The 13,206-nt window shown below is 36.0% G+C and overlaps 2 protein-coding genes across 2 annotated transcripts in view; both read left to right on the top strand.

Moving 5' to 3' along the window:
* Window positions 1-390: 390 nt before the first annotated feature.
* LOC107002550 (60S ribosomal protein L21-2) lies at window positions 391-2,471 on the top strand. Its single transcript, XM_015200610.2, has 2 exons — window positions 391-699; window positions 2,004-2,471. Exons 1-2 carry the CDS (start codon window positions 463-465, stop codon window positions 2,259-2,261), a joined length of 495 nt encoding a protein of 164 aa, XP_015056096.1. The 5' UTR covers window positions 391-462; the 3' UTR covers window positions 2,262-2,471.
* A 1,851-nt stretch (window positions 2,472-4,322) lies between these two features.
* The window catches only part of LOC107002333 (carbon catabolite repressor protein 4 homolog 1-like), a 9,763-nt gene continuing 879 nt past the window's right edge, over window positions 4,323-13,206 (top strand). Inside the window, exons 1-11 of the mRNA XM_015200313.2 lie at window positions 4,323-4,902; window positions 9,280-10,033; window positions 10,371-10,457; window positions 10,534-10,617; window positions 10,722-10,808; window positions 10,904-10,990; window positions 11,319-11,372; window positions 11,449-11,540; window positions 11,661-11,775; window positions 12,680-12,827; window positions 12,987-13,138. Of these exons, the coding sequence (XP_015055799.1) occupies window positions 4,739-4,902; window positions 9,280-10,033; window positions 10,371-10,457; window positions 10,534-10,617; window positions 10,722-10,808; window positions 10,904-10,990; window positions 11,319-11,372; window positions 11,449-11,540; window positions 11,661-11,775; window positions 12,680-12,827; window positions 12,987-13,132 (1,818 nt within the window). The 5' untranslated portion in view covers window positions 4,323-4,738 and the 3' untranslated portion in view covers window positions 13,133-13,138. The remainder of the gene's footprint in view (window positions 4,903-9,279; window positions 10,034-10,370; window positions 10,458-10,533; window positions 10,618-10,721; window positions 10,809-10,903; window positions 10,991-11,318; window positions 11,373-11,448; window positions 11,541-11,660; window positions 11,776-12,679; window positions 12,828-12,986; window positions 13,139-13,206) is intronic.

Here is a 13,206-nt window from a genome sequence, read left to right as displayed (position 1 = left end):
ATACATACATTTTAATTCGATTCAACTGTATGCAAAACAAATTATACAATTGCAGCGAAATAGGCCAGCGAATTATACAATTTAGGCCAGCGAATTTAGGCCAGCGAATTATACAATTGTATATGTATAGCAAATTATACAGTTTTATGTTTGCTATGGAGCGCAATTATGCAAAGTTTGCTATAGCATACAAATATGAATTTTTTGTTTGCTATATGTGAAAGTTACCCAAACTTAAAAGGGTCATTTATGCACAAATGTCTACTTTAATTCAAGCTGATAAAGCCCAAATTGTCCTCCTCAGTCCATATTCCTAAAAAGCCCATATTTTATCGGCCCATTCCCAATCTAAAACCCTAGAAGCTCTATACATATATACAACATGCTCTATATTTATCATACGCTAGGGTTTCAGTTGCTCTCTCTTTTCACAAGCAATTACAGCGAGAGCAGAAGAAGAAAATGCCGGCCGGTCATGGTTTGAGGTCTCGAACGAGAGATTCATTCTCTCGCGCCTTCAGGAAGAAGGGTACCATCGCACTTTCGACCTACTTGAGGATTTTCAAAATCGGAGATTATGTTGATATCAAGGTGAATGGTGCTATTCACAAGGGAATGCCTCATAAGTTCTACCATGGACGTACTGGTCGTGTTTGGAATGTTACCAAACGCGCCGTTGGTGTTGAAGTCAACAAGCAGGTCCGTCCTCTCTCTATCTTTCACTTTCACACACAATTAAACTTTATTTTTGAGCATTTTTTGTATGATTATATCATGAGTAGAAGTTATTACTTTGTTTGTTTTGATTTTATTGATTCGATTTATTAGGTTTAGATAGTTGTAGTTAGTTTAGGCGTAGAGATCTAGCATTTGCTTACTTTGCCTTGTTGTGAATGTATGCTTATACTAGTAACTGATTGGTTTTGTTGATTTAATTCATAAAATTATGATGTTATTATTGCTAGTTTCTGTAGAAAGATATGGTATCTCCTGATTTTGGCTTTGCTCGTTCATTGTGGTTAATATTTGTTCTAACTTTTTGCTTAGTATTGGCGGATTAGTTCCATATTGTGAGTGTCTGCTTTAGTTTTGTTTATTTGATTTATAGGTCGAGTCATTTAATGCTTGTTTCTGATGAGATATATGGGATCTTTTGATTTTGCCCTTGCTTGTTGTTCCTTGTCTGTTTAGTATATGCTGATTGAATTTGTAGTTTTAGATAGAGATGTATTTTATCTTCTTTGTTCGTTTTACTTGTGTGTTTAGCATTTGCTGATTGGATTTGTATGTTTAGATAGTTATAGATAGTTCATGTAAAGAGTTTTGCGGTACTCTCATTTTGCTGTTGTCCATTCATGTTATTGAATCTATTTTTTAAGCAACTTTAAGTCAATCCGTTTGCATATATGTTATTTTTTGGTTTGCAGTGTTAGAACTAGGAATTTATACATGGGGATTCAAAGAAAATACTCAAGTGTGACATGTAGGTTCTAACCTATGGCTTGAAGCAATGCTTGAATCCCTTTGTCATGACACTAGAACCTTTCCTTGTGGAGTAGTTAGAGTTCTGTAGTATAAGTTTCTATAATTAAGTTAAATTTAGCTTAATATGCACCTTATTGAGAACGTTTATTGGTTTAACACAAGTCTCATTGTATTTTATTGTATCATTCAATATTTATCTGAATTGTGGTTTACACAACTTCCCGCATCGACCAGATTAAAGACATTGAATTCATGTTTATTGGGCTTTCTCTTATTCTTTTCTTACTCTTCATATGATTTTTGACACATTCTTATAATTAAAAAATGGTGGTGTGTTTTGTTAGTTCTGCTGTTGTTCCCCTTAAATGTGTGCAATAGTAGGATACTGATTGAATTATGAAAGACATTCTAATCCATATTGGAGTTTTAATTGTTCTTTCACATCCTCGATGTTAAAGTATGTTGTTGAAATGTTTGTGCTGTATGTCAATCTGACTCTTTAATGTTCTGTTTATCAGGTTCGTAACAAGATCTTAAGAAAGAGGATCCATGTGAGGATTGAGCATGTCCAGCAATCTCGATGCACCGAAGAAGTCAGGGAAAGGATCAAGAAGAATGACCAACTTAAGGCTGATGCCAAGGCTAGAGGAGAAGTCATCAGCACAAAAAGGCAACCACTAGGACCCAAACCAGGGTTCATGGTTGAAGGTGCTACTCTGGAGACAGTTACCCCCATACCATATGATGTGGTTAATGATTTGAAGGGAGGATATTGATCTTAATCTGTTTCTGAGAGGTTTTTTCTATTTGGTTTTCTGAAATTGAAAGACAATTAGTTTTGTTGGTGTAACTCCAGACATTGCTTGTTAGTTAAATTTTGTTTACATTGCCATTAGAGGCCTTTTGTTGAACTTTTACTACAAAGGTGAATTCAAGTATGTCTATCTATTACCTAAATTCCCTGCATTTTAAGATAATTTTCTTGATACAATTGTCTTCTTGGGCAATTTGATTATGCATATTTATCGGAAATATATGCTATTTTAGTCATTGGTCCAGTTTTACATGAAATGACTTGAGAATCATGAGATGTTTTATTTGAACATTGATGGACAGAGTTACCCATAAGTTACATTTGGTAAGCCCCCAAATGAGCAATATAAATTGTTGGGCTTTTATTAGTTATACTTTAGGTAATCAAGTAATGTTATACTATATGTATTCAATTTGCTGTATCTTGTATATATTTGGATTTGTTGAAATATTTGATTATTATTGCATATGGTACTGCAAAATCTAAAAGAAAAATCAGCGATCTTTTTGATTTGATGTTTTTCCATCATCAATATTGTGAAAGCACGTCTAAGCTAATCCGGGACAACTTATTTTGTGTCCAACTATACTTGTCCAGTTGTCCCTGTTAACATTTACAATATTGAGATAAATTCATGAAATGTAAATGTAGGTAAATATTAATATGAAATTATTAATCAAACCATAGTTGATGCAAAAGTCGATGGATTTAATTGAACCTGTCCTTACAATGCTAGATTTTTCTTGGTGGTTGATTAAACATTTGCAGTACGATTTCAATGTGTTTTGGAGATTCTACCCTACAATGACCTAATCGAGTTGAAATGTTTTGCACCATATATACATATTGAATGTGTCTGTCATTCAACGTGTTTTTTGGGGAAGAGAAAATGAGGGAGGGGATTACAAAGTGGAGAATCGAATCCTCACTAATAAGATGAAAGTTTAGGTAATCAATATTGGTGAACACAAACTAGATTTGTTTAAATTTTCCAATATGTTTCAGTTACGAGTATTCCAAATGTTCCATGTGAAAAAAGGCACTAGGAGTTTGTCTTTTTGATTGCCGTAGGCATGTTATCCATATGTCATACATGCCAAAATTTAGTCTTGGCTGCATTTTCTAACTTGTATTTTGGCCTTCTTTGTTTTATTTATGAGGTATGTATTTGACATATATATATATATCGGCACGCTAATTAGTTTGGTCTTATGTTGGTAGGGTCCATTTAAAGAAGAAGTGTTTAATATCGATTTGTTTTCCTATTCAATACATAAAATCTAAAATATCTGATTAAGAGTGAAACAATTTTGTTCTTCCATTACAACTTTCGATGAACATATATTTTGGTTCAACAAAAAGCTCCAACAGCATTTTTTTAATGTTCATTTTTTAAAAATCAACTAGATCATCCACATCTATAAACAATAAATTAAACAATAATAATCTAATGACTATGCTAACAATTAGTAATAACGATTAATAATTGTCGATTTCGAATACTTATTTGATTTATCGAGGTATGAATAAAATGAAGATTCAAGTTTAGCACTTCCATTAACATGAGTAAAATGAGGTAAATAATACTCAAATATTGGTAAGCTATTAAGCATAAGCTTCTATAATAATTAGGCCTAATAATTAATATGATATATAAGTGGAAAATGCATGTATTCGAGCATTCATATAAAAATAAACGAGTTAATTTCATTTTTAAGCATTCAATGTATCAAACAAACTAAATGATTCAAATAATCTGATTCATTAAAAAGATTATTCAAACAATCATAATACTAATATAATCTCTCTAACACATATATTTTTAATAAATTTATTTATTTGTTGTTACAAACACTCACAATACGTGTATACTAATGAGACTAATTACTAATTATATTAACTTTAATTCGAGTAATTTGGTGGATTTCAAATATTATTTGACATAAGTCATAATGGAATATTATCAAAATTTAATTTTAGTAATTTTTTATTTTTAATTTTATTATTATATATATTGGAAATTAGCATGTCCGGACGACTCTCTTCAGCTCCGCTACGACCATCTTTCTTCTCTCTAAAACCCTAAATCGATTCATTTCTGTTCCTAAAATTTTCTCTTTTTCTTTGATCTGTCGTCTTTTCCCCCCAAATCTTTCAACTTAGCATTTGATTCCATTAGATCTCTCTCAATTTTTCTCTGAATTGGGTATTTTGTTTTTTCATTTCTAGGGCTTTTCTGCGATTTTCTGTTAAATTAATTGACGGTGGAGAAGCAGAAGGTAAGGCTGGCGATTGGTGTAGAGTTCAGGTTATGGCGGATCCGGCATATGTCCGCCTACGACAACGATTTTTTCTGAATTATTTTTGTTTAGTATTTGTTGGTTGTGTTTGTGGAGTAGTGTTGAGAAGAGAGTGGAAAGCTTTTTGTGAACTTCGAGAATGCTGAGTGTGTTACGAGTGCATCTCCCCTCCGATATACCGATCGTAGGCTGTGAACTCACGCCTTATGTCCTCTTACGACGGCCGAACAAGGACAAGTCTGTTATTTCTGAGGATGTTTCAGAGTCTGCACCGATTGATGGATATTTCTTGAGATACAAGTGGTCAGTTGGTTTATTTTTAGCTTTTTTCGGTGTATTTTGCTATATTTTTTGCTTTGTGATTTGATTCTAATGTGTTTGTTTGGGGGAAAAAATGTAACTTTATGGTGTTTCTAATTTACAAAACATTTTGTGGAAGTGTACTGTTTAGTCTGTTGAAGTCTTGAGGATTTGTAATCAAGCAAGTAAATAGGCAAACAGGATAAAAAAGACTGTGTCTTTCTTGGTAAGAATTGATCTAAATAGATGATGTGTTGGAATAGCTGCACTGTTCTATGATCTCCTAAAAAAAATTTGGTGAGGATTTTTCGTGCTCTGTATGTGAAAGCAAAAAGGGGCAATTTTTGTCTGATTTGTTCTTTTTTTTTTTGTATGGAAAGTCAGATATTGTGCAGATGGAAAACTTTTATTTGATATCGGAACTTTCTGGTAGCTCAGATGGGTAGCTCGATGTTACTGATGGGCAGTTTTAATTCTTCACTTTATGAGGACATTTAGTAGATGGTAGATATATGATCCTGTTTGGAATGATACTATCAGGCACTCTGTTAGGCATTTGCTAACATATGTGGTTTCGCTGTTGCATAATTGTACTATTTTAATAGTGGCGGGTCTCAGTGACAGATATGTGAATTTAGGTTGAATCTTTAGTATTTGTTGCCCAAAAAAAAAAGAAATATATTAACTTGGTTGATGTTTGAGTTTCACTTGCTTGGAGTGGCTTGAATACTCACATTTTATTGTTTGAGCCAGCAAATGGGAAGCTTCTTTTTTCCGTGGTGTGTGTGGTGGTGGTGGTGGTGGGGGGGGGGGTTAAGTGAATGAACTGAAAGTTGTGTTCTTTTGGCAAAAGAAACATGTCCGTTGAGGTTTTCCGATCTCTACAGTGGCTGCTGTCTTTAAAGAAAGAGGATTAGAATGGTTTTGAGTTTAAAAACCTGCTGTCATTAGTTTACTCTGAAAGTGCAGTTTGGATTTGATTCTGTCCTAGTATCTGATAAAAGTTCCATGATAAATATTATCAAAGTCTAAGCTCTGTATGAGTGTAGAAGGTGCAATTTGCTACTTGGAGCCGTATGAGGTGAAAATCTCACGTACGGTTCTGGAACTGAGATTCTTTCAATTGAATGACGACCGTAACGGATGTCGGCTCAATCCGAAGGAAATTATGCGGAAGCTTTGCAGAATCATTATGAAGCTATGCGACTAGAAATTGATCCCTATGATCGAAGTTATATACTCTATAATATAGGGCATATCCACACAAGTAATGGAGAACATACGAAAGCTTTGGAATATTATTTTCGAGCACTAGAATGAAACAAGCTAGGGAGGATAGGTAGTTGTATAAGAATTGTATTGGTGCTATATTTTGGTACAATGTTTGTTTGCAAATGCGTAAGGTAGGGTTTATAAGAATTGTACTAGTACTATATTTTAGTGCAATATTTGGTTGCAAATTTAAGTCTGATTTATTAGTTATACACTCTATTCGGTACTGTTCTTGTACATTGAAAGCCATGGTATTAACAATATGGGGTACTATTCCTACTCTACTACACCTATCCCTATTCAGTACTATTCCTATTTTAATACACCCTATTCATTTAATACAATAAACCAAACAACTGATAAGAATAATCTCAGCATAATGAATCCCAACATTAATAATACACCTGAGTTAGTTTATTCTTATCCATTCTACCAAACGACCCCTTTTGGATGAGATACTATTGTTACTTGGAGAAAATTATCAATATGTGGGATCGATTTCCCAAAACTGGAAATATTGATGATTTATTGCGATCATCTCATTGATGAAATATCTACCTGTCTGGTTGTCTTATTTGTTTTTTTAGTTAAGATAACTTTGTATTCACAAAAAACTCATCAACAAAAGATGATGAGGAACATTTTACAATTCACACGTGGTGTGTGCATTTACCCCAGTAAGGACGACTTAAAAAACTTTACAAGTTTCCTATAAAGTCAACTATGTGTACGGTATCCCCTACCATATCCTGTTTATGCCAAAAATAAAGTAAACTAAGGCATTGGATTCTAATCTTCTGGCTCTTGATCCCTTTGCCTTCAAAACATCTTGAGTTTCTCTCCTTCCACAATGTCCACCAGACACAAGCTGGGATGGATGGGTGGATCTCCACCAATTTCACTGGCTTCTCCACTGCCAATATCTTTCCAGCAGTTGGGTAACTCCATAGAAGATTTAGGCACTACCGCACTAACTCCTACGATATAGAGGAACATGTTCCACATAGCTACTTTGGCAATGAAGAAATAGATTGTTACCAACCTCTACTTCTCGATTGCATGAATACACCTTGAGCAAATCAAGTAAACCTCTTCCTTGTAACACTCTATGTGTAAGCCGTGCTGGTCTTACCACCAACCAATAAAAACAAGCTACTTTTAATGGGATTTTACCCTCCAAATTAACTTCTAGGTCCTTACTTCTGTGTTGACTTGGCTATTGTTCCTCCTCCAGTAGGAAGACGTAACTCTGAAAACTCCTTTATCTTATATGTTGTGATGTTATCTTGTTGCCCTGGTTATTTCGAATTTTGGCGGAGAGAAACATAATTTGCAAACCAGGTATAATGTGGTTTCCATTATTTTTCGATGAAGAAATTCCGACTTTATTTGGATGACTTGATCCATTCTCTAATAAATTACTCCCTCCATTCCATTTAATGTGGAGGTATTCGAAAGTACATAGTTTGAAGAAATTCAATACGACTTTTTACGTGTAACCCAAATATATGCATAGTAGTTTAAATTAGTCATGACATTAAGGGTAAAATGAGGATGCTAATATTCAATATTTTCTTAAAAAGAGAAAATATCTATCTTTTTGGGACAAACTAAAAAGGCAAGTGTGCCACTCAATAGAGGGGTTATGGTGTAAGCTACAATGATTGAGATGTATAACTTTTTATCAAACATATGTACTTAATTAGGCGTGCTTGAAAGTGACATTAATGATTATTTCAGATAGAGGATCTTGCCGCAGTAGGGTTCTCCTTATTTACTCCGCATGGAGCTGAGCTGGGAAAATACTCTCAATTACGCCCTGATATTTTTTCCTCATGTTCTTACCTAACTTTAGCTATGTTGCTCGGACACTTCAATAATGTCAAGGGGTGCGTGTCGGATTCACCAAAAGTAGTGTAAGTTTGGATAATCCGACACGGGTGCGGCATCGAAAGTGGAGAGTCCGCGCAACTTAGACCTTTAGAGAAGATGCCTATCACATCTTCTATAACACATTAGAATGTTAAAAAGTCCCTCATCTTGAGTGTCTAGTTCATTTCCTGATACGCCATATATCTTTTATCTCGTTTATTAGAAATTTCTTGCAAGTACATGTATTTTTTGGTTGATAAGTTTTAAACTTTTTCTGGTCCAATTGTCTAATTTATCTTGATAACTGTTGCTGGAAAGTGGAAACACTAGCATTCCATGAATTTAACTTAGTGACAGGCTAAATGCTGAAAGTAAACTTTGATTGGATGGTTTGCGCAAGTGTCATATTCGAGCGGTATCAAGGAAAATTTAGTGCAATAGATGAACTATTAAAGCAAAAGTGCCACTAGGTATGCTTAGTATTGAGCTATTTTTGCGCAGCCAGCTTTATATCAATGTAGAAAATTATTAACATTTACTCGACAGACAGTAAGTGAAATAAAAGGAGTGAGTTAGGAATAATATAAGAAAAAGGGAATGAGTGACTTATCATCTGTGTTGGTGGTAGGTAGCAAGCTATGTTGCTCGGACTATTCAGAAACGTCGGTGAGTGTGTGTCGGATCCTCCTAAAGTAGTGTATTTTTTGGAGGATCCAACACGGTTGCGGCAGCAATTTTGGTGAGTTCAAGCAACCTATGTAGCAAGTATCCGGTGGAATAGTTGAGGTGCGTGCGAGCTGGCCCGGATGCTACCATCAATTAAAAAAAGAGAATGAATGACGCATTCTGAAATTCACATTTCACGTGAGATCGGTGGCTCTTCTTGCATTAAAAAAAATGTGAGATCAGTCATCTTTTAACTACGCCAGTCGTATGCGGTGATTTGAAACTAACATGTTAATATTTTATGTAATTTATATGGATTGTCTGGCTTTGTCTCAGTTAGGATTCAATTGTTTTCTAGCCGTCTATGTGGGAAAGAAAATCCTTAAATACTTTCAGCATTAAAACAAAGTGTCACAGTTGACTGGCCCACTCGGATCGCTTCACCAATTTTTCTATTTATGCTTATGATAATTTTAGCAAAAGCGGCGGAGTTTGTTGGACCGTAACGCCTCTGTTTTGTACTTTAAGTTGATACTTTCTCCACTGGTAACTGTCTGATTTCTTTTGCAGGTATCGTATACAAAGTGATAAAAAAGTTGCCATCTGTAGTATCCATCCATCTGAGCAAGCCACATTGCAGTGCCTTGGGTGTGTGAAGGCCAAAATCCCAGTCTCTAAGAGTTACCATTGCTCACCTAAATGCTTCTCAGATGCATGGCAACATCATCGTGTTCTGCATGAACGTGCCGCTAGTGCTGTAAATGAAAATGGAAACGGGGAGGAAGAAATATTTGGGCAATTTAATAGTACTGGGTCTGGTGTTAGTAATGCAAGTTTGGCTTCTTCTCAATCAAGTGGCAGCTTGGCGAATGGAAACACACCGTTATATCCTGCAGCAATAACCCAGAGAAATGGCGGTGAAACCTGGTTTGAAGTTGGACGGTCTAAAACATATACGCCTACTGCAGATGATATTGGTCACGCGCTTAAATTCGAATGTGTTGTTGTAGATGCAGAAACAAAATTACCTGTTGGGCCTTCTAGTACCATATTGACGTCCCGAGTGATTCCAGCTCCATGTCCAACTCCACGTCGCATGTTTTCAGTTAGCGGAGTTGATATTCCTGGGCATCTGGATTTGGATGGTCGATTATCATCTTCAGGAACTTTCACTGTGCTCTCCTACAATATTCTGTCTGATGCCTATGCTACAAATGAATTATACAGTTATTGCCCCTCTTGGGCTCTTTCTTGGACATATCGTAGACAGAATCTTTTGCGCGAAATAGTTGGCTACCGTGCAGACATTGTTTGTCTTCAAGAGGTAATGGAGTAATATCTGATAATAGAATTAACATTTATGAGTGGGTTGTTTTTACAATTTTTGTAGAGGTCAAACTAATTTCAGTTTCTTTGATGGGTAATTTTCTAAATTTGCTCTTTCCTCGGAAAGGTTCTCTTTTCTTTCCTTAATGAAATGGTAATTTTGCTTTACTGAACTTGATTTGCTATTAAAGGAAGATTTTTTCATCAGTTAAATGCTATATATGCTTAACATGTATGACGTTAATTTCTGCTATAATCATTGTGGAAAATAGGAAGTATATATATAAAGAAGGGGGAAAATACTTATGTGTCATTGCTGTATGCTTCCGTTTCAGGTTCAAAGTAATCATTTTGAGGAATTCTTTGCTCCTGAGCTGGATAAACATGGTTACCAAGCTCTGTTCAAAAGAAAAACAGCCGAGGTTTTTTCTGCTCAATGTATGTTCTGTATTTGTGAGTTTTTGAATTTGTAATCCGACCTGCTCTCATCATATACAGGTGTTTAGTGGGAGTATCAACAATATTGATGGCTGTGCTACATTTTTCCGCCGAGATAGATTCTCACATGTTAAAAAATATGAGGTACAAAGAATTGTGTTTAGAAAGGTCTTTACTTTTTTATAGTAGCATACTAGAAAGGTTGCACTTGTATTATTACAAATAATAACCTCATGCTTCTTTTGCAGGTTGAGTTTAATAAAGCTGCACAATCTTTGACTGATGCTGTGGTTCCCATTGCCCAAAAGAAGACTGCATTAAATCGTTTGGTTAAGGTATTTTCCTGAATTGCTCTAATGATTCATCTTTGTATTGCCAGAGTTTGACTTCAGAATTGGCCTATTATGTCTGACCACCTGTTCTATAATAGGATAATGTTGCACTTATAGTGGTTTTGGAAGCGAAGTTCAGCAACCAGGGGGTTGACAACCCTGGGAAGCGTCAACTAGTTTGTGTGGTGAGGAATATGATTTTTTCTTTTATCTCTTCTTTTATAGTTGAAATCTTCAGTTTTTTTTCGCTGGATAAAGGTCTGCCTGAGCTTTCTTATAGCCCCAATCTATGCTGACATGTTAATAACTCTGGTCATGCCATGGTGAATATTTTATTAATAGACTTACCCTTTTGCTTAATAAAGCAAGTCAGTAACACTGTGAAGTACCTTTCCTGGAATGTTAACTACGCGTGCAATTGTGTATTCCTGGGATAGCTTAAATGAATGTGGATCATAATCTATATCCAGCTGATGCATCTATTGAAATTGTTCCTTCCATTTCTGTATGCAGGCCAACACACATGTAAACGTTCAGCAAGAATTAAGGGATGTCAAACTGTGGCAGGTTGCTATTGAATGCGTTATTAAATAGGTCTCTTCCATTCTTTTCTGGTTAAAAACTCATTGTCTTTACTACTCAGGTTCACACACTTCTTAAAGGACTTGAAAAAATCGCTGCCAGTGCTGACATCCCAATGCTGGTCTGTGGAGATTTTAATTCGATGCCTGGAAGGTCAGTTGTTTCTTGAATTTTCTTTATTGGCACAGTTGATACTTTTCTCCCAAGCCCTCTCCACTTCCTGGAAATAACAGGCTGGAAATACCAATACTAATGTGAACTGTCACAATGCAGTGCTCCTCATACACTTCTTGCCTTGGGGAAAGTTGATCCAATGCATCAAGATCTAGTAGTGGATCCTCTTGGTATTTTGCGTCCAGCTTCAAAGTTAACACACCAGCTCCCATTGGTAAAACTTTAATCACTTTTGGAAGGGTTCTATTCATGTTCCTGCTTCCCCACCATTTTGTCTCTCATCCTTTTCACTCTCCATATCAACCTTTTATACAGTGTGTTCAGTATGGAGCAAATGATTCCCTAGTGGAAGTAGAGAGAACAAGTTCCACAGATAACATTCCACAATGGTTGTATCGTCCCGACCCTCCAACACACCTCATCTTCACCCCAATCCCCACCCCCATCCCCGCCACCGCCACCCAGTGGCGGGCCTAGGACTTCCATTCAGGTGGTTCAAAAAATTTAAGTATAAACGTGTAAATAAGCCTTTAGAAATGGGACCCTTGAATTGTTTTGTGTTTAAAACCACACTTTTAGCATTTCTTTTAAAAACAGAACTGGAACTTCAAAAAAAAAAGTGAAACTAAATAAGGAAAAAAATAAAGCGCTATCAGAGGGAATCGAACTGGTGACCTCTAGCTTAACTTTGGGGGAACTTGCCACTGGCTATTAGCTTTTCCTTGTCATCGAAGGGGTTCGAAATATATAGATATACCAAAATAAAGAAAATGTACCTTTATATACACGGTGTAATTTTTCACTGAACCCCCTGGAACCCTGTTCCACGTGGGTCCGCCCCTGCCGCCACCCCACCTCCCTTAGAATCTAGACTATATACAAATGCTTTTAGGACTTACATACCTAATACAAGAAAATAAGTAAGAAATCCACTTTATCCAAGGAGATTTTCCTTCATTCCTAATACACCCTTAAATATGATTCCTCCTGAACCTCTTCTGTTCCTATGAGTGAAGTTGGTGCTTATAAATTTGTATTATACATCCTTGTGAAGAAGTTGAGTAAGATCTGCAAGATACATCTAAGTGTTACTTTTGTTGTGGCATCCATTTCTGTAGGTTAGTGCTTATTCATCCTTTGCCAGAATGGGGGTGGGACTTGGACTAGAGCAGCAAAGGAGAAGGATGGATCCTAATACCAATGAGCCCTTGTTTACCAACTGCACCAGAGATTTTATTGGCACTCATGATTATATATTCTACTCAGGTGTAGTAAAATATTCTCTCCGATTAGATTTACAATATATTTTTCACCTTAGTGTTTTCCTTTGTTCTTCTGCAGTCCATGATTTGGATGGTGCAGTATATGCATGTCCTTGATGGAATTTGTTATGAAGGCTGATATATGTGATGGTTGTTTTTTCAGCTGATTCATTAACTGTTGAATCTTTATTGGAGCTCTTGGAAGAAGAAAGCTTGAGAAAGGACACAGCACTTCCTTCTCCAGAGTGGTCGTCTGATCATATAGCACTCTTAGCTGAGTTCCGGTGCAAGCCGAGAACTAGACGCTGATGATGGGTGTGTACTCCTTCCTCATCATCTGATCATGTCTTTAATGTGATTCATTCTTTGGTGGGGGGGGGGGG

Source organism: Solanum pennellii, chromosome 10 (assembly GCF_001406875.1).
Source record: "Solanum pennellii chromosome 10, SPENNV200".
Taxonomy (NCBI): domain Eukaryota; kingdom Viridiplantae; phylum Streptophyta; class Magnoliopsida; order Solanales; family Solanaceae; genus Solanum; species Solanum pennellii.
Note: the sequence above shows the minus strand (reverse complement) of the source record. Positions and strands in the feature narration are given on the sequence as shown.